Source organism: Solea solea, chromosome 12 (assembly GCF_958295425.1).
Source record: "Solea solea chromosome 12, fSolSol10.1, whole genome shotgun sequence".
NCBI lineage: Eukaryota > Metazoa > Chordata > Actinopteri > Pleuronectiformes > Soleidae > Solea > Solea solea.
In genome coordinates this window covers 16,260,184-16,279,454 of record NC_081145.1, presented here as the reverse complement: position 1 = coordinate 16,279,454, position 19,271 = coordinate 16,260,184, and the positions used below count along the sequence as shown (strand labels likewise).

The 19,271-nt window shown below is 42.5% G+C and overlaps 1 protein-coding gene and 1 long non-coding RNA gene across 2 annotated transcripts in view; one reads left to right on the top strand and one right to left on the bottom strand.

The window, feature by feature from the left end:
• Positions 1-1,374: 1,374 nt before the first annotated feature.
• The window catches only part of LOC131469641 (A disintegrin and metalloproteinase with thrombospondin motifs 20), a 75,189-nt gene continuing 57,292 nt past the window's right edge, over positions 1,375-19,271 (bottom strand). The window contains exons 29-39 of the mRNA XM_058644852.1: positions 12,361-12,528; positions 9,124-9,297; positions 8,168-8,341; positions 7,272-7,478; positions 7,021-7,150; positions 6,193-6,287; positions 6,019-6,113; positions 5,796-5,929; positions 4,342-4,433; positions 4,012-4,116; positions 1,375-3,762 (exon numbers count right to left, since the gene is read on the bottom strand). Of these exons, the coding sequence (XP_058500835.1) occupies positions 3,673-3,762; positions 4,012-4,116; positions 4,342-4,433; positions 5,796-5,929; positions 6,019-6,113; positions 6,193-6,287; positions 7,021-7,150; positions 7,272-7,478; positions 8,168-8,341; positions 9,124-9,297; positions 12,361-12,528 (1,464 nt within the window). The 3' untranslated portion in view covers positions 1,375-3,672. The remainder of the gene's footprint in view (positions 3,763-4,011; positions 4,117-4,341; positions 4,434-5,795; positions 5,930-6,018; positions 6,114-6,192; positions 6,288-7,020; positions 7,151-7,271; positions 7,479-8,167; positions 8,342-9,123; positions 9,298-12,360; positions 12,529-19,271) is intronic.
• Positions 14,192-19,250, top strand: LOC131469642 (uncharacterized). Its single transcript, XR_009241822.1, has 2 exons — positions 14,192-14,475; positions 15,191-19,250. It is a non-coding gene; the product is annotated as an uncharacterized LOC131469642 (long non-coding RNA).

Genomic DNA, 19,271 nt, shown 5'->3' with positions numbered 1-19,271 from the left:
CATAAAACAGTACATTTGAAAATTCATGGATAACAATAGTAAATATATTTTAGCATTAACAATGATGGTTACAAGTTCTTGTTTTATACTCTAGAGGTCACTGTTGGCTCAGTTTATGAGAATAACGCTCAGGGTGTTGCTTGCCTTTTATAATGCACAATTTACCAGAATTATAATGAAATGTTCTTTAATGTTTTTTGTCAGTCAACCTTCAGAATGAAGATGCATTTTATGTGCACATACATAATACGTGGGTATTTTATTGCCTTGTAACTTGTCTATCAAAAACAGAGTAAGATAAAACTGAATGTGACTCATTTCACTCCAGCTAAAACAAACACCCCATTAAACTTAACCATGTCAGTGACATGTTAGTTTGCATTGGCTTTAATCAAAGATTGCAAATGTGTGGTGTGTTGTGTCAGTCAGTATAACGCAGGGTGATCCTGGACCCAGACTCTCTCTCTCTCTCAGAGCAGGTTGCAGCTGCAGATTGCACTGGAATGTCTGTGCACTTACCTCAAAGAAGACTCTCAGTAAACCCAGTAAACATCAACCATCACTGTCTTTTATGAGGATCCTCGGTGCATGTTTGTATTTTTCAGTTGAGTCATCAAAGATGTCTGCTTTATGCACACAGCAAACAGGCCAGGGACGCTTGTTCCTGACTGGTCCATAGCCCGGAGAGCCTGGAAGAACCGGAGCACAGCTTGATTTCACTGGAGAACTTTCGAGGGGAGTTGTTGTCGTGCTTCAGGACTCTCCCAAATCCTGAGATTAGATTTTAGGAACCAAGGCAGACTTTTGGCAAGCAATCAAAGCAGCTCTTGAGGGACCACAGTATCTGTTTTCATTTAACGTACAAAGCTATCTGTGTGCAATGAGCCCTGGAAAAGTGGCTTGTATATAGACAGTTGGCCTTTTTCCTGAAGTACCTGCCCTTTTATTACGGAGTCATTTTGGTGACACAGTTACTTGAAATCGGTACTTTCCAACTGAAGTTTGTTAAGCTTACTGGGAGCTCGGCTCATTCTTTGATTCGACATCGCGGTGACTCTATGGGCAGCTGATCGCTTCAGCTGTGTCCAGATCCCCCAGAATTTGTACTTCTGTGAGAAATGGACTTAAAGGCATTTGCTCTGTTTATGTGTCCCTGAAGTACAACTGAACCCAGGGACGTTGATGTTGTGGAAATGCAACCTGCACCACTGAGTGAGACCAAATGGGGACACAATCTGGCAACCACAAGCCCCAGTGCTGCTCTTCATCATTAACAAATGTTTCGTTTTGTCACCGGCGATGAAGCCAAACCTTTCACTCGTGACTTTTCTCAGTCAATACTTTTATTTTAAACAAAACGTAAATCAACCCATGTCAGCTGTAAAGCACGTTTTATTAATACCTAATTTTCCACAGTGTTAGTACATAGTAGTAGCATGACATACAGTATTGGTATGATTAGTAACCATAGCACCAGAATAAATCATTCATCTCTTTTACACAGGCTACATACATACTGCAGGCACATAATATGATTCTTAAAAACATCTTTGGATAAAGCAAGGCGAACCAGAACACTATTTCTCTATTCAGTACAATGCCCACTCAATATTTAGCACGCTGTTTACAATTCAAGTATGAATAATAAAAATACACATATATCATAAGTTACAAATCTTAATGGTTATTACAACAAAAAAAAAAGAACATGATTACCTTTCTACAAAATTCATGGCACATAGTGCATCAAGTATTCTTTAAATTTCTGATACAGACCTCATAGAACAATTGACCGTCATAAAAATAAATGAATGACAGTCAAAGGTTTTCTAGCTGCTCGTTTTTTTTTTTTTTTTCAGCCATCATTTCCATCAAAAGAAGCTGCATTGTCTGAGAAGAAGAGAAAAAAACAAATCTGCATCTATCATCTAACTTTGGTTAAAGCTTAACATGGGAGTACCAGGATGTAGTAATAGGATCGTAGTAGTCTTCACGGTGAAAGGTCTTTACGACGAGTTTGCCAGATTTAGTCGTGCAATTCAGCATGCGTCTAATAACCTGTTATTCCCAAAGCTAGTGTTGTCCTTCTCAAGATCAGAGGTAATTACAGTAGATCAGAAGCACCATTCAAAAGATCCTCACCTAAGGGTTAGTGGTTATACAGACTAATACCTTTTTTTTTTTTCTTTTTTTTTTCTTTTAAAGCAAAACAGGCAAAACATCAGACAATGGCTTCTCTGCTGATAGTAGTCACTGTACATGAACGTATCTACAAGTCAATACAGAATAAATATGGTCAGACATGAATATATTACAACATATATCTCAGTAGAGGATGGAGGTTTGTGAGAGGTAGGGGTTGCAAATACCTACAATTATAGGCCCAAAGGAAGGTGTGAAGTAACACGTCACACTCGATACTGTGTTGCGGCATAACAAATGAGAACTTGTATGTGTGCACTAATAAACACGAATAAAATCTAATCAAATAAAATAAAAAATCCTCACGGTTTGAAAGAGTCACAAATATTATTAAACACAAGAAACAAATAACAAATAACAACTATTTCAGTTCTTTCCTCGTGGTACTGGTGTTTAGTTTGTCTCAGAAAACAGTAACTAGTCAAAGTTTCTAGTTAATCCTTTTCAAAAGTGACGGAGCCACTGAACCAGTTGTTGCATAAAATACTCAATAATTACTAGGGAAAGTAACCGTGTACGCCAGTTCATCATTTGTTTTTGCACTATCAATGCACCATTATCCATATAGTCTTCAAATCTAGCACCAAGTCAAGTAATACTGTTTCAGCCCTGTGAAGTGAAACGACATGTGTCTCTCAGACAGTTACCACATGGTTCAGGAGCTTTAGTCTAACGATTAATAATAAAAACTGGCACATACTTATTTTTTGTCCATGACCCTGCTGACAAAACTAAACTAAAACGGTCTGTGGATGATTGCTTTCATACATCTAAACAAATGTAGAAAATATTCCTTTCAGGCTTTAAACGTTACACAGCATAGCTCAGTTACCTATCAAAAACTATTTTTGTACGTAAGTTTGTATACTTACATACTTACATACTGTACGATACCAATGAAGCACATCGCTATCGCTTGAGGGCTGCAAAAAGTAATGTCGGTAAGTGGATGTGATTATCTCTGTAACATGGAAGGAAACATAGACAAATGTTAGTTCCAGGTACATGATGACAATCTGGAAATGACACCAGGAAATGTGTCAGAAACCAAAAAAAAAAAACAACTTCACAGAATACCACAGAGGGCAGGGTTTTGTTTTGTTTCTGGTTTCTCTGGTTTATCTTCTTTGCTTGTTTGATTTCCCAATATTTTGAAATAGTATGTCCCTTTGCATGATCCATTACAGTGTCCAAAACAATAACACTTGAGGTTTCCAGCCATATATCTGCCTCCTCTTCAGAGTTGGACCTGACAGTGTCCCTGTAGCACTGCACGTACACAGTGTCTTCTATGATGTAGCTGCCGTGTGGGACCTGGTGATGTAACTGCAGTGTGTAGAATGAGAACTGTTCAATGCACCTCTACCACTCCCATAGATGATTACAGGCTCAAACAGATCCCTGACAGTGTATGTTCCTGTTCTGCTGTCTTCTGGGGGAAAATTTAGGGGTTTGGTCTCTGCATGGCCCTCAGTAGACTTCAAGGACGAGGCCGTTGTGAGCCTGGGGAATGCACTTCCCACAGAAACCACCACAGCGACCGTAGATTCTTGTCCCGTCCTACAAACAAAAAAAAAAAAGACAAACGAGAGGGGGAGAGAGTGGGCAAAGGGCAGCTTCATAAATGTCACTGGGGATTCCTCTTCAATGAATCAGATGCAAATACAACATGGGAATTCTGATGACATTTCAGAGATACTGTACTCCAAGCCCCAACATCAAGCACAGATATCCCAGTGAAGTACACAAACACATACACATTCACAACAAAAGACAACCATTTTTGAAGCTGTAACTTTAGCTTCTTACCTCAGATCTATGGACTTTGACGGAAACATAGTTGCCCTGAGATGTCCACTTGGTGGCCTCAGACACTTTGAGGCTGGTGCCAATCAGATTAATGCTGAACTGGCCCTGTGAACATTATTTTATCAGACAGAGTTATTTCAGAGCAGCTTTTTGAACACAGCATTTTTTCTATCTGCAGTAAATGTTTTATTGGTATAACTGCAGAATAATGGGCTTACATCTCCTCAAAGCATTTTCCCTGAATACCCAGGGAATTAAAGAGGCAAACATTTGGTGTATTTGACATCTAACATACAAGTTTAAGGGCGCGATGTACAGTATTTCACTAACCTGTGGACACTTGGCTGCACTATAACAATCTCCTGCCGTAGCAAAGGGCACAGGTCGTCCGAGGAGAGTCTGGGAAAACTGGAGGTCCGTGACTGGTGAAGAGAAAAGACGCAGATCCAAAGTCACTTTGAGCAACAGCAGAGGTAAACACGTTGAGTAGAGACAGCTGTGCAGAAATAATATAACCACACAGGACAGTCACTACAGTGTATGCTACTAAATCCCTCTGCGGAGCTGATGTCACTTCATTGTCACTTTTCTGTTTAAGTTTCTTACATTGAAGTTGGAACTTGAATCTGAAAACATCTCAAATAGATAATGTATACTTCAGATTTGGTGTTGAACTTATACGAGCACATTTTTAAGAATGAAACCTCAATGTATGACCTTGTTGTGACGTCAGAGTTATCTGCTTTTATGCGCTGATGATGAAATATTTGATAAGAGATAAATTATTACACATCTAAACCCTAAACTACAGTTAAACTGGCTACCATGATACTACACAGATATTTTTATGTAACTCAAACCCTTCTCTTTAAATTTTGGATTCAGTGAATCATTTCTTTGGCTCTGTCTTCGGTTTAAATGTTTAATCATTGTCAGTTTACTCTGCATTGTCATTCATGAAAGCCTGTGACAAGCACTTTATCCTGCCCTCCCTCCACAGTCCCCGTACGAAATGAAACGATGACAGAATTCATAAGGAACACTGAAACAGTGCCTCTTCGTAATGATCCATTCATCTTGAACTCATTACCCCCCCAGCTCTCTTCTGCCTGAAAGCCAAATGAGTACCATGCAGCGGGAGGGTGGGAACATGTGCTGTCCGGGCCCAAAACGAGGGGAAGAAGATAGGAGGATGACTGCGTAAAATTCTAATCCTAACCCTAACCAACTTCTCTCTCTCTCTCACACACACACACACACACACACACGTCCACGTCCACAAACTCTAATCAAAGGCATACTTGGACACAACAGGGAAGGTGGAGCTGACGGTTATAATGAGCAGAGGATGAATACCGCCTGAAGACCTGTGTGTGAATATATGAGATGTGATCGCGAGTGTGTGCGTGCTCTGCGCCGTCGGACCGCACGCGCTCGCCGCAGAGAGGACGTGCGAGGCGGCGCCGTCACGTACCGCGTGTGCCAGAGAGCAGACGCGCATGTGTCGATGTGTACGCATGCATGCGTTCCATTATTCCTGTGCTCATGTGTTTGGCCTGAGAGGCTTGATTTGAAGACCTCCGCCTAGTGATGTGAGCATGGTGCACTGAGAGGTCATTATTTTGATTTCAGAGGGGAGAAAGCTGCACGTGTGGCAGTCAGCCCGGACTTTTGAAGGAGGTCACGTCAGCACCAAGCGTGGAGGCGTCTGAGGGTTAAAACAGCACCGGTGTGTGGTCTCATAACAGTCGAGGGTGCGAGGCAGTCAAACAGTAATTACGCACACATTATTCTCAGGGAACTCAGGTCCAGGCGGATCTTGTGGAAGACTGTGTACCCGGCCGCTGAGTAGTCGCTCTTGCAATCGCAGTCTTGTCTTCGGCTGCCGTTGTACGGGCATTCGAAGGGGTTCAGCAACCTTTGTGTGAAGGAGGACAAGGAGTATGTGGATTTATTTCAGACAAACTGCAGCTGCACATGAACCTGTCACCGCTGCATTATACACACCTGTGTCCATACACCTCAGAGAAGTTGTCTGTCTGACCGCTTCGCAAGGTCACGTACTCCTTGGGGAAATCCGTCTGCATTTCGGCACAGTAAATCTAAGGCCAAACACATTTTAGACAACACATGAGAGCCTGAGTCATGATGTGTGCGGGTGATGCTGTGACACACACAAACCTGCAGGATGCGGGACCTGACTTTGAGGTAGTACTCCCCATCCATCCTCACACCCTGCCTCATCTGGACCTCTCGGCAGGAGGCAAACAATTGACCTAGAAGAAGAAATATGAGCGGAGTGAGGAGAGTGAAGACACAGAAAGCTTTGACATTGAAGAGTCACGCTATTAGTTCATATTTCTTTTGTCAGTTAATGCCAGAAATGTTCCGAAAGGGAATAAAGTAAACACTACTCTCCGATAAACCAAGTCTTCTTAAATGAAAGCGATAATGTCTCGCTATTTGTGTGAGTTTTGTTGTCCCAGTTTGCTGTGTGAGCTCACATGATGCAAATAAGCATTAATACTTGACTGCAGAACTGGCTGTCACCTGCACATCATTTTGATTTAGCTTCGAGCCTGACTTGGCACAAGCGAGCAGTCCAGTGTTCCGGCAAGGAAACATGTGGAGGAGCGATCCTACAAAGCCTTGGCCCACTGCCGACTTCTATAGTGTTTGGACGTCCTAGCACACAGCCCCGAGGCATTCTGAAAGACTATCCATATGACTATTTGAAAACTGCTGACTGCCTATTTATTGTTCCAGCAAGTAATCACTCTGAGAGGTTTTAAGCGAGAGACGCCGTTCTGCTTAATGTGTTAAAACAAAGCAACAAGTTGACTTCCTATAAACACAATCAGACACGGGGTTGGCTGCCGTATACAGTACAGCACAGTCAGAAGAGAAGAGAAGAGAAGAGAAGAGAAGAGAAGAGAAGAGAAGAGAAGAGAAGAGAAGAGAAGAGAAGAGAAGAGAAGAGAAGAGAAGAGAAGAGAAGAGAAGACTCACATTCTCTGTCCTGACATGCAGTTCGAGACTCAGGTCTTTCTGATGGACGGCAGTGTTTGAACGATTGGCCTTTAGACGTCACACACTCCACCCTGCGCTCCATCACTCCTGCACCACAGGTCTGTGAGCACTGACACACACACACACACACAAACAAACAAATAAGCTTCAGCCATATCCATGTACACAAATTAAATTCATCAGCAGAACTGTGAAGGTCCTCGTCGCCAAACAAGCTCTTTCTGTGTCACCTTGCTCCACGGGCCAACTTTCCAGTAGGTTGTGTGTGGACAGTCCCTGAGGAGGCACGGCTGGTTGCCAGGTGGGTGAGGCTGAGGGCAGTAGGTGTTAGCAGAGGACGGCTGGGACGGAGTGTACAGGTGCGCCGCCGATGAAGAAGGAACTGCAGAGCAGGAGACGATACGCTGCTGGTGGCCAATACCACAGCTGGCAGAGCACTGAGACACACACACACACACACACACACACACAGATGTACACATGCTGACAGTGACTAATGCTTTTTTGCCTTTATACCTGTGTATGTGTGTGTGTACATGGATTTGTCAGGAGCAGTAGACCTCATGGAGACCAAAAACCTGGCCCTAATGAGGCAGAACCTCATTTCTGAGGCAATGTTTAAGTTTAGGGCTAGGATTTGAATTATAGTTAAGTTAAGGTTAAGGATATTGCTTAGGGGGAATGGGAGCTGTGTGTGTGTGAGTGAAAACATACACACAAAATTAATCTACTCACTAAAATATTGTAATATTTCATGTTGTGATATTGTATCAAATGTCCAAAGCTCTGTAGCTGTGTGGAAATATACTTTGCAGTTGTTTTATGGCGGATGGTTTTTGTTTTATTTAAGTCTCCAACCAGTAATTGGCAGCAGGCTTTGGCTGTTTCACTCGCTCCTTCTTCCTTCACTCTTCTCTCTAGAAAATAAAAACTATACATTGTTTTTGCTTATAACATTGCTATTTTACTCTCAGAGTTTTCTTAAAACAGACTTTTTTTTCCCCATAGGGGGATTGCAATATATCGCTTGCTTATAGTATGCCAGTAATATTTTTACTCTTTCTCACATCTCTTGGAAATGGGAATTCTAGTTCTACGCAGTATGCAGCTCAATCTTTACTTATACCTGTGACCATTCCGCTGTGATCCACGTGTACTGACAGGGAATTCCCTGGCATCCTTGGTGTGACAGAGGCCTGGATGATGGCTCACAGTAATCATCCTGGACGGGTGTCATCATCCCTGGACCAGTACAGCTCACCTTCCTGCTTCTCATGCCCTCTCCACAGGTCGCATTACACTATTAAAAAAAAAATAATCCAACAAAAGAAAACAAAGTCAGTGAGGGTGGAGAGGAGCTGACAGAGGGGGGGGGGGGGGCAGTGTTGTACATTCAGCAACACCATCATCATAGACTCCTGCTTTTATGTTTAGCTTCCCAGACGGCCACACACAGAGACTCCTGAGCGTGTAACAACCCAATCTTAAATTGGCCCGCCTATATTTTATAGAACATTTAAAGATGAGGACAAGAATCTTCACGTCGTCCATGTAAAAATGGTTCAAGGCTGTGAAAGAAAATGTGTCTGCGAGTTCTCGAGGCAACGCAGACAAGAATCTGAACACGGCAAACATTCCCGCAGCAGGAAGACACAGAGCTGTGTCCCCACATGGTGCCCCCCCCCCCTTCTCTTTTATGCCTCATCTGAGGACAAAGCACGGGACATTAAAGATAGATGAGCCAAGGGGAAGTGTGGTGGTGTGACACAAAGCAGTGATAATCAGCAGGAGCGAAGAGATGATGGCCATCGCTTCTTTGAGGTCTGATACAGCACGAAGGGACGACTGATAGTGATCAGAAAAGCCCTCGCGAGTGACGCAAGACAGCACCTGCAGGTCGCCCTTTTAATGGTGCAGGGAGAGATAGACAGAGAGAGATAGAGAGCGAGTGAGAGAGAGGGAGAAACGTGGAAAACTCAGCCAATAAAAAAACGTAACACGACGGTTAAACATCTTTACATCTGTTTCACACTGTGAACGAGGAAACAGGGTGGGGGAGCGGGAATGAGACTCTCTACTTACTTCTCTCCATTCACCAGCGACCCAGGAGAAATGTGTGCACTCTGCAGTTTGGCACGGTTGGGTCACAGCGGGACGCTGGCGAGCATCACAGAGATCCTCTCGGACCCGCCCGCTGCCTTTCAGCCTGCAGTTAACGTCCCGCGTCTGAACCCCCGCTCCACAGGTGACAGAGCACTAGTTAAACAGACACACACAACACAACACACATCTGACTGACTGCGAGGAAAAAAAAAAAAAAAAAAAAAAAGGTCAGTCAGTTTACAACGTGTTTGTTCTTCTGTTTCTCATTCAACAACAGCTGCGAGGATATTAACCACAGTGAGTGCAATTATGATTTTTCAGGGCATTCCATCGGAGGCTGCACTGCTGCTTTCACACATGAGCTATGTACAATTTCTTTAGTGTCTCTGGAGAAGAGAGAGCTTTCAAAGTGTGATTAAATAAAATAAACCTAATGATTGATGATGTTAGGGTAATACTGACTTCGAGGCTTGGGGAACTTCAGGGTGAACCATGCAATTTAATGAGCACTTATAATAAAATGAAATGGCGACCTGTCCCGGGATAAAGTGAGTGGTAAGACCATTCTCTGATTGGCTGATATTTGTGCCTAACAACTGGCAACATGTCCCCACCTCTCCCTCAGCGTGAGCAGCTTTCACCGTCAAACAAACGTAGAAGTGGTGGATGGCTTTTATTGGCTGCATTATTATTTTAAAAAGTCACTTTAATGTGACAGCATTTAAAAGTGTTTGTTTGGTCCGCCGTGTCCGCAGCAGCTGCTTTCATGCTCCTGTACGTTGTGCTTAAATAAACCCAAAGCCAGTTTGGCACTTCCTCGCAAGTCATATAACTTGGTTCACACCGAGGTCTAATCTCTCTCTCTCTCTCTCTCTCTTTCTCTCTCATCTCTTTGATGTGCTTTGAGGAGCATACCTGCAGAAGCACTCTGCAGGCCTTGAGATGATCAGGCCCCCCCCCCCACCCTTCACCCAACCCCCCCAAACAAATTCACACAGTCAGAAAATCTGCACATTATACAGCGAGGATCACATTTCCCAAAAAACCCTCCAGATGTATTTGAGTTGCTCGTTTCTAACAGCAATTATATGTTATCGTTGTGCGGTTAAATGTGAAGGGTCAAGTCCTCGAGTTTGGAAAGAGAACAAAAAGCACCACAGGAAATCTGACCATTAAATCAAAGAAAATTCTTCTTTTTTTTTTTTCAAATGCTGAAAATAGAGCCTGTTGCTTAAGTGATCCTAGTTACTGTTAAAGAAATCTCACTTTGTGTTTCTGCAAACAGACCGGGATCAGAAGGGCCTTGAAACTACATGAAAATGACTTATTGAGAGAGTGATTTTATCCAAATGAAAAGATATTTTCACATTTATCTTTTGTGATATTGAGTCATGATGATCATTTTTTAGCTCATTTTAGATCCACCCATATACAAACAACTGGGACACATGTTATAATAAAATAAAACCAGAATTCCACATAACACTGATATAGGCAAACAACAACATCCTCTAAACTTTAGCATATTACCACAGGATTACAGGTGGTAAGCAAAACAACTGGAGAGCAATTTGTGTGTGTCCTTGGAAACCTCACTTAAGCAGCATCACTAACCTGCTGCCCATTACACCCCCCACACATCAGAGGTGACTGCGAGGGCCGAGGAGCTGGGGAATAACTTAAACCGTGGGTGCCGAGGTTCCAAAGTTGTCACATGCATGGATATGGAGATATAAAACATGTCTTTATGCTCGGGTTGAGGATTTCATGGTTGTTGGTGGTATGTGGAGGACGATGATTGCTTCCAGACACCAGCGAAGGAGAGAGTGAGAGAGAGGAGGAGGAGGAGGAGGACACCCTCAAAGAGCGGGGAGCGGCAGGGGAGAGCGGTGGAGGTAGACGAGGCTCTTCGTACAAACCTCTTAGGGTTTGTATGCATAACAAGTTTGATTCCCGGGAGAGAATGTCCTTTAATGATGAGATTTACTTTTTCATTATCTTTGAAATGAGGACAGTTCATCTGACGAGAGGCAAGAATGCGTGAGAGGGGATTTATTTTGGCAAGATTTATTTTGTTGATTTATATTGGCGAGATTTATTTTGTTGATTTATTTTGGCGAGATTAATTTTGTTGATTTACTTTTCCGGTTTATTGAGAAGATTGAACTCAAACAAAATAAATATCTCGCAGAAATAAATCTTCAACTCTCGTCGGATGGAATGTCCTCATTTCAGAGATTATGAAAAATAAATCTCATCTCATCTCATCTGCAAATAAAGAGAGAGTTTATTTATTTATTTATTTTTTAACTATTATGTGTTTGTGAGCAGTCTAGTTTCTTTACAATATTGTGATGCCTTTGATTTTGATCTCCCTCCCTCCGTGACCTCAGTATGACTTTGAGCCAAAAAACGACATGGCTGGTGCGCGCAGAGGCTCTTGGTAGTGGATACCATGTCGGCTCCATGATGACTGGGACCTCAAGCCTCCCCACCCCACCATGACTCCTCATGCTTTTACCTCACATGTGTCTGGTTCTGGTTGCACTCATGTACAATGGCACCAGAAACCTGTGACGCTTCAGGACATTTGTCATTCATTCTGATCGCCATGCTTTCATCTGTAAGGGAGGCCCAGCTTTGCTCTGCAGCAGCAGCAGCAGCAGCAGCAGCAGCAGCTGCACCTCTGGATGTTCTTGTTCTCTAAGTTTCATCACACTGGCTCATTTTTGCATCTGAGCAACAAACAAATCCGTAATAAGATTTGCATGAACAGGATTTTGTGTGTCATGGAACAGTGGTTCTGACATGGTTTCTGGTCAGCATGTGGTCTGGGAAGAAAAAAAAAAAAAGAAAAAAAAAAAACAGCTTCCACAGGGGAAAAACTCCATCTGTGTTTCAACCATTACAATTCATTTTGTTTCAATATTTTTCCACGGTGCACACGTGTGCAGCGCGCTACATAAACAGGTGTGCAAATGCGCCCTGTGGTGTTTAGTGCACACTTAGGGAAATAACACATTACGTTGGAAAAAGAATAAACTGAGCTGTGATTGGACAGGTGCTCTGTGTGTACATGTCCGACATCTGCAGCCCCTGGGAAGCAGTTAGCTGTGTTTGTGTTTGTGTCTCAGTTGCTAGTGGCAGTTACTGTTCTCATGGGCCCTGAGCGGCTATTTTGTGAGCCAGAGGAGACGGCGAGAGAAGCAAACATACCTCCTTCCACTTATTGGCTTTCCAAGTGGGGCATCCTTGCGCCCGACAGGCTTTCTGTGTTTGCGGCCGAGGCAGATGACCGCAGTGCTCCTCCTGGATTTTGGTCTGATTCTGGAGGACGCAGGTAATCTCCCTTGTCTTGGTCCCTCGACCACAAGTCACGGAGCACTGAAGAGGACGAGAGGTGAGTGGAGAAAAGTTAATAGCTGTATATCTCTACTGACAGTGGTTATTATACAAGTATAAACAATTCAACACATTCAATTTTGATTTAATGCTTCATTATTAATTACGTTGTTTAAAGCTGCAGTGTGTAACTACTTTTCTGCGTCTGTTTGGTGTCCGTGAACAGAAACGATTATTCTGTCAAGCAACACTATCAGACCTGACTGAGGGAGCATTGGTGTGTATACAGTGGTAGCTTTAAAATATTAAAATAAAAATAATAAAATTTGATACTTTTTGTCAGCGCGTCGAATATTGAATTGAATAGTTTGCAGTCATCTCACTTCACCTCTGTCTTGACATAAAACAAATGCCACGTGATTTTGTGTGAACACTACAGCTTTACTATTTAATTATTTATTATGGTATTTCAATTTCATTGTGATTTATTTACAAAGCCAAATAACCATTTAACCATTTAACCATTAACCTTCCTTGGACCAGTACGGGCAGATCTATACATTTTCTTGTTTGTTTTGAAACACAACACTGACACACAGCCATGGAAAGGAACATCGGCGTGCACAAATATTTCTTCTAGTTCAACGTATACAGGATTTAGAGCTGAACACAAAAGCCCGGCAGCTTCCTCAGGGCATTTCACGGCCAACTGAACGCACCGTAAACAAATTTCAGCTCAACAACTCCAACGCATTTCACCGAAAAACCTTTTGTCAAACACTCACACACACTGAAGGAATGCAGCAAACTATTTAACCTGTAAACACGGGAATTACTTTGAGAGTGGCTGTGAGCGGCAGAGGCTGGGGAGAGAGGAGGTAATAAAAAAACATAGATGCATGTGCATGTCGAGACATTCATCTGGTACCAATAAGGAAGCAACAAATTCTTTCAGGAAAGCTTGAGAGACACTGATCACTGAAGATGGAGGAATAAAATCAGTGTAATGAATAAAAGCCAGACACCCTGATGAAAGAGCCCTGAAAGGTCTTTGCTTGAGATGATAGATAAAAAATATTCTACAGTCCTTGGTCCCCATGAGGCCAGACAGCAATTAGGCTATTTCTGTTTCCCTCTATATATAACCCTGCTCCAAAAGTTAGGTGTTCGATCCAAAAACTCATTATAAACATAAACTTGCATTGGCCTCTCAGAATGTTGCACCAAACACACTCCTGGTGCTGGTCTCACTACAAATGATGGACCACGGAAAGAAGAATTATGTCTTTTCGTGTACTAAAACTTTCAACATCTACTGATCAATGTGAACCCTGTAAAGCAAAGCCACCTTCTACGCTTCTCTGTGGTGTGGGCAGCGGTTGACGCTGCACACACATGCAGCAGCAGCAGCACACAGTGTAATTACAGAGGCATTTTAAACACAGGGCCGGCTCAGCTGACAGAGAACATCAAAGCCGAGGACGGACCTGAGCGACTCGTTCTGAGCATGGCAGATTCACATACCCGGCCGCCGCAGCCGCCGCCGCACAGTGCGCACTCATTCAAAAATGATAACAGAACTACTCTGTCTACCTCAGACAAAAGTAGAGACAGGCAAAGATGATGGGGGGGGAGGGGTTAGCCCCTCCTTATTGCTGTAAAAGAAGGAGGAAAAAAAAAAAAGGAAAAGAAAAGGAGAGGAAGAAAGGAAATCACAGCCATACGGGCTACACTCCCCCAGCTGAACTGTATCTGCGTTTTCAACGGTGAGAGGACAGACTCTATATGGCGACGAGCTCCTCCCTCCGCCCTGCCTCATCTGTCAGCCATTAGTTAATCAGAGCTGCTAAGACGGCGCACAGGGAGCTGGCACAAGGCGTGGGACCAGAGGACAGCTTCACCTCCGAGAGCCAGGAGAGGGCAAGGACTCTGGGACCTCTCGTTCACTGATCCACAGCTGGGCTGCTTCACTCACCAGCACCCACTCAGGTAAGACTTCTCCATGTACCACTCACTCTCAGCTGCTCCCAGGTTGTGACAAGTTACTATGTAGTGGGTATCTGCTCTCTGTGACTTAAAAAAAACTATTGCAGTGCCTGCATTTTGTGACTATAAAGGTGTGATTGTTCTGATATCGGTGCTTTTAGGATAACATTTTATTGTAATGTTTTACACTTCTTAATTTTATGTATGTTGGATTCTAACAGGTTGATGACCTGGTGTTGTCCTTATGTCTTTCAATTAAAATCTGCCAGGTTAATTTTACCATAATGTAAGAAAAACACTTTAATACATATTATATTTTCACACCCTCTTGAATCAAACGGGCCCTCCCACATTGTTCCAGCCATTCATTTCACATGATTGGGTGACTTAAAACTTGTTTAATCCACTGAGGTTCGGCTACACATAATGTGGATTACTGTGTCTCGCATTGCTATAAAAAGTTAAAAACCGATTTAAACCAGCTTTTGTGAAAAGGGACAATATATAATGAACGGATGCATCTGGTGTCTCCTAATTGGCATTCTTGATTACGCAGACTTAAAAGAAATCACATGCTAAACAACATACAAATCCAAGCCGTTATAACATTATTTTAAAACAACACATCGGCCGTTTGATGTAGATGGGTTTGTATAAATGACCAAAATGTCAGTTCCTAAAGACGCAGACTGATAACAGATACTCTGTCTTTGTCCAGGGCTGAAAGACACACAACCTCAAGAAGACCCCGCCCACTTCTTCACAGTACACAGGTGAGCCAAAAGGGACACATGGAAACAGTTAAGCATCAGAAAGAAACTCGACTTAATATCTTGTCATTCGGCCAATGCGCCAAACAAACGGTTAATACATCACAGAGAATTTCCATCTGTTCAACGATCAGATGCACTGATCACTAAGGCCTTAAGCTGTACCTTAACATTATTTAATCCAGTGAGAACCATAATTACACTACAAAAGATGTTCTGTAGGGTGATAAAAGCAGGATGTTTTCATGGATTAATAAAAAAAAATATACAGAGCCTCTTAAACTTCATACAGTGAAAAGCCCGTTCTGTCAAAGCAAAGGATAAACTAACGTTCATATCGGATATAGTGTGCAAAACTACACCTTTAAAGTCGCATCTGTACGACTTATTCGCGATCACCTCAAAAGAAATAATGCATTGTTAAATGGAAAAAAAAAAAAAACTGCTAAAAGGTGATTTAAAGCGCTTTCTAAACAAGACCATATCTTTAAAACGTGAGAGCCAAGGTGGAATTCCAGGCACATTGCAGCACACTCCTAATGCAAGAGGATGGTAATACCAAGCATATGGCAACTGGAGTTACGTAGACGCTTCAAAAGAGGTGGGTGCTGGATGGAGCAAGAACAAACTTGCAAGTGTTCACTGTGTTAACAGAAGTGCAGAATTATACCCTGGGCTATGCCGGTGTCAAGGTTGTCTGTCTGCTCCTTATAAGGCCAATGTATCGCCTATGCAAAAAAATGATCTATGCCGCTTTGTTAGAATAACCAAGTGATAACTGGGAAGTGAATGTGCTTGTAGATAATGTCATCAGTATCACTGTGTTCTCTTCAAGTGCAGATCAGAGGAGGGAGATTGAGACAAGCGGGAGGAAGATTAACAAAAAAAAAAAGTCCTGGAACATCGAGGCTGCTTCTCTGTTCAGTCTTGTTTTGCGAGAAGTCAAAACAACACATGTTGTGAGAGTGAGAACAGCTGGTACGTGCGACGTCATGGGGCAGTGGAATGTCAGAAGTCATAGATCTTTTATCCACCAGTGCTTTCCACAGCCACCCAGACCTCTCCAAACCAAGCTCAGGGACAATATGAGATTCCAGCAATGGCGTTTGTGACTTATCTCGTACAATGCCTCGTCATACCAGACATTTTGAACCGTGGAAATCATAGTATGTGTTAAACAGAGACAAAAAAAGGGGGGGGGAGAATGCAGTGCAGATGAAGTGTTTCCAAATGCTAAGTATTAAGTAGTAAAGTTACAAAATCTTAAGATGAACTGCAGATGGGAGAAGATGTTCTTTTTCATTATTTGTCCCAAGATATAGTGGATTATATTGTATAATGTGGAAATAATTCCCTTCGCGTCCCAGCAAATGCCACTCCTGACAGTGCACTTGTGATTGGCTCAAACTAAACAGCATATTCTGAACTCCATGCCAAAGTTTGACACTGCCATCTCCAAGGAGTTAAATAAACACCTGGTCGAGGAGGCATATACAGTTTCCTTTTTAAGTCAACACCAGTCAGAAAAGATACACCAAGCAACCATAAGTCAATACAAAATGACAAAACAGGCAAGTTTTACCGTCTGTCTAAACATTCCACTGAGAGCGTTTTCCATTACCATGTTATACTGAAACATCCGCTAGTGCTTATATGAACCCCACGCTGCAGATGGACAAAAAAGGATTTTTAAAAAAGAAAAAGAAAAATCAAATTCCTGATGACAGAACTTGAAAAACACAAAGGGCAGGCCAGTTATAAAGTAGTGACCTTTGACACAACACGTCCAAGTCTGACTCCCTCTTCCTGCTAAATGTTACACAGCTGCTTTTTTAATCTGTCAGAGCAACTAGTTTACCACAGTTTGCGAAGAGTAAAGGATGGGAAAGCTCTGAGAACGTCTTCATCTTACAAGACACTTATTATTACTGTTATTAAGATCCACGTATCTGCTGTATGTGTGTTTTATTACCACGTAACTACAAGTATAACACTCATGAAAAGTATTCCTTTTGTAGCACCTGACCACCCATACTACATAACTACATCCACTGGATCTATTTTTGAAGCTCTGCTGGGCTAAATCTATGGCTGTTAGTCTTCACAACGGACTCTTAAAGGAGTCTGAAATAATGCACATCAGGTAGTAAAGTCCTTTAAGATTCCAGAAGGAGGCGCTTGGAGATTTGACAAACAAAAGAAAAAGCAATAGCAGGTAACAAGAGACAAATACAGCCAACAAGTAGTTGCAAACAGCAACTTCTCAAAAGTTAAAATGCCAAAACATCATCACACTTCTATACAGCTGCTTCACTTGATCAATTAATTATTATTTCATGTTTTCAGTTTCTCAAATGTGAGGATTTGCTGCTTCATTTTGTCTTACATTTCAGTAAATTATCAATATTTAATTTAGTAAATGCAACCACTTAAAACTCTGGGAAATGTGGGAAGACTATGGTGGGTGCACCAATACACTTAAAAGGTGAATTCCTTTCCTTTGAATGTTGTTTTTTGATTTTTGTTGCAAGCGGCAAAGACATTGGAAGAAATGTTTCAGATGCGTGAGAGCATCATGTACACACTCACAGACTGAAAAGTCCTCACACCTGCGGTCCAGTGAACACAAGACTACGCATGAAGAAACAGACCTGACAGGTAGACCTTGAACCCCTCCGACTAAGTACGACACATTCAGAAAAACAGAACAAGGTGAGTACAACTGATCCCAAACCCTCTCCACTGTTTGCTAAAGCCTCATACGAGCAGGAGTTTGTGAAGAACTCACTGGAAGTTACAGCTGAAATGAAGAACCATGTTACTTACCATGGCTGACAACACCTAATATATCACTGTCTCTCTCATAAAAGACATATTGAGTTTCACTTTCCCAATACACTCCATCGGCTTGAGGTTAAAACAACTTTCTAATGTTTGACCAACAAGTTGAGGAAAAGCAGGCGCTTTCTACCTGTGTCAAAGTGAGGCCATGTTCCCCATCATTGGTAGTTCTTGGGGTAGAGCGACCTAAGTGCTTCCAGACATTCACGCCCTGTCTCCTTTCATTTCATCTCTTTGCATCTCTCCAACAAAATAACATCTACCCTCCGAGGTTCCTCACTTCATGTCTTCCACTGTCTGAAAAAAATGCTGATGCTTTTCACTGAGTAAAATGCACGGTGCTTCCAAGTCAACTCTTGTTTCTTTAGGTTGAGTTTCACTCGCACAAGGACAAGATTGGTATCATCATGTAACTGCTCTTTGAGCTACAGCGAGCTGTGATGACGTCTGTATTAGACTGTGCAATACGGTAACCCCTTTTCTCCTTCAGCCATGCTCGATCCAAACACATTAACCAACATCTCGCTACAATCTGTTTTTCTTTGCCTGCAAAAAAGCAGGCCGCTGTGCTCGTCTTCAGACCACTTTTGCTTTCTCTCAAAGGCCAAAGTAAAACATTATCTCCCAACTCAGATTCTAAATGAAGGCTTGGCAAGAACCACAATGGAGAGGACTAGGGGCATGGGTGGGCTGACTGATCCAGCCACCGCTTTAATTGGTCACACTCGACTGGCGCATGGGCAGGATGAGGAAACACAAGCTCAATGATGTCATGACCAACTGACCCCGGGGTGACAGGTTTGGAGATTGTTCTTGCCCACAACCCTCAGGCCAAAGTCAAGTGTGGCAATGTTGCACATGTGGATTTCATCTGAAGCAGCGTGATTAGTTCACAGATGCTCAACTGTGATTCCCCCACCATGGGAAACCCTCTCTGGACAGGAAACGCTATGTTTTTGTAAGCAACAAACAGGCATAAATTACTAAAATGGTGCCTCCGTAACCAATTTATCACACAGAGCCTCATTGTTTTTAATTCTTCAAATTTGACCTCGACATTGCTTTTAAGGTAGTATAATTTGTTCATAATATTTACATTCTGCTTCTTGGTTTATCTAAACTGTGCGTCTGCTATGCTCATGCTGTGCAATAAACGTGATAATTGTTTCGTGTCATTTTTTTTGTACG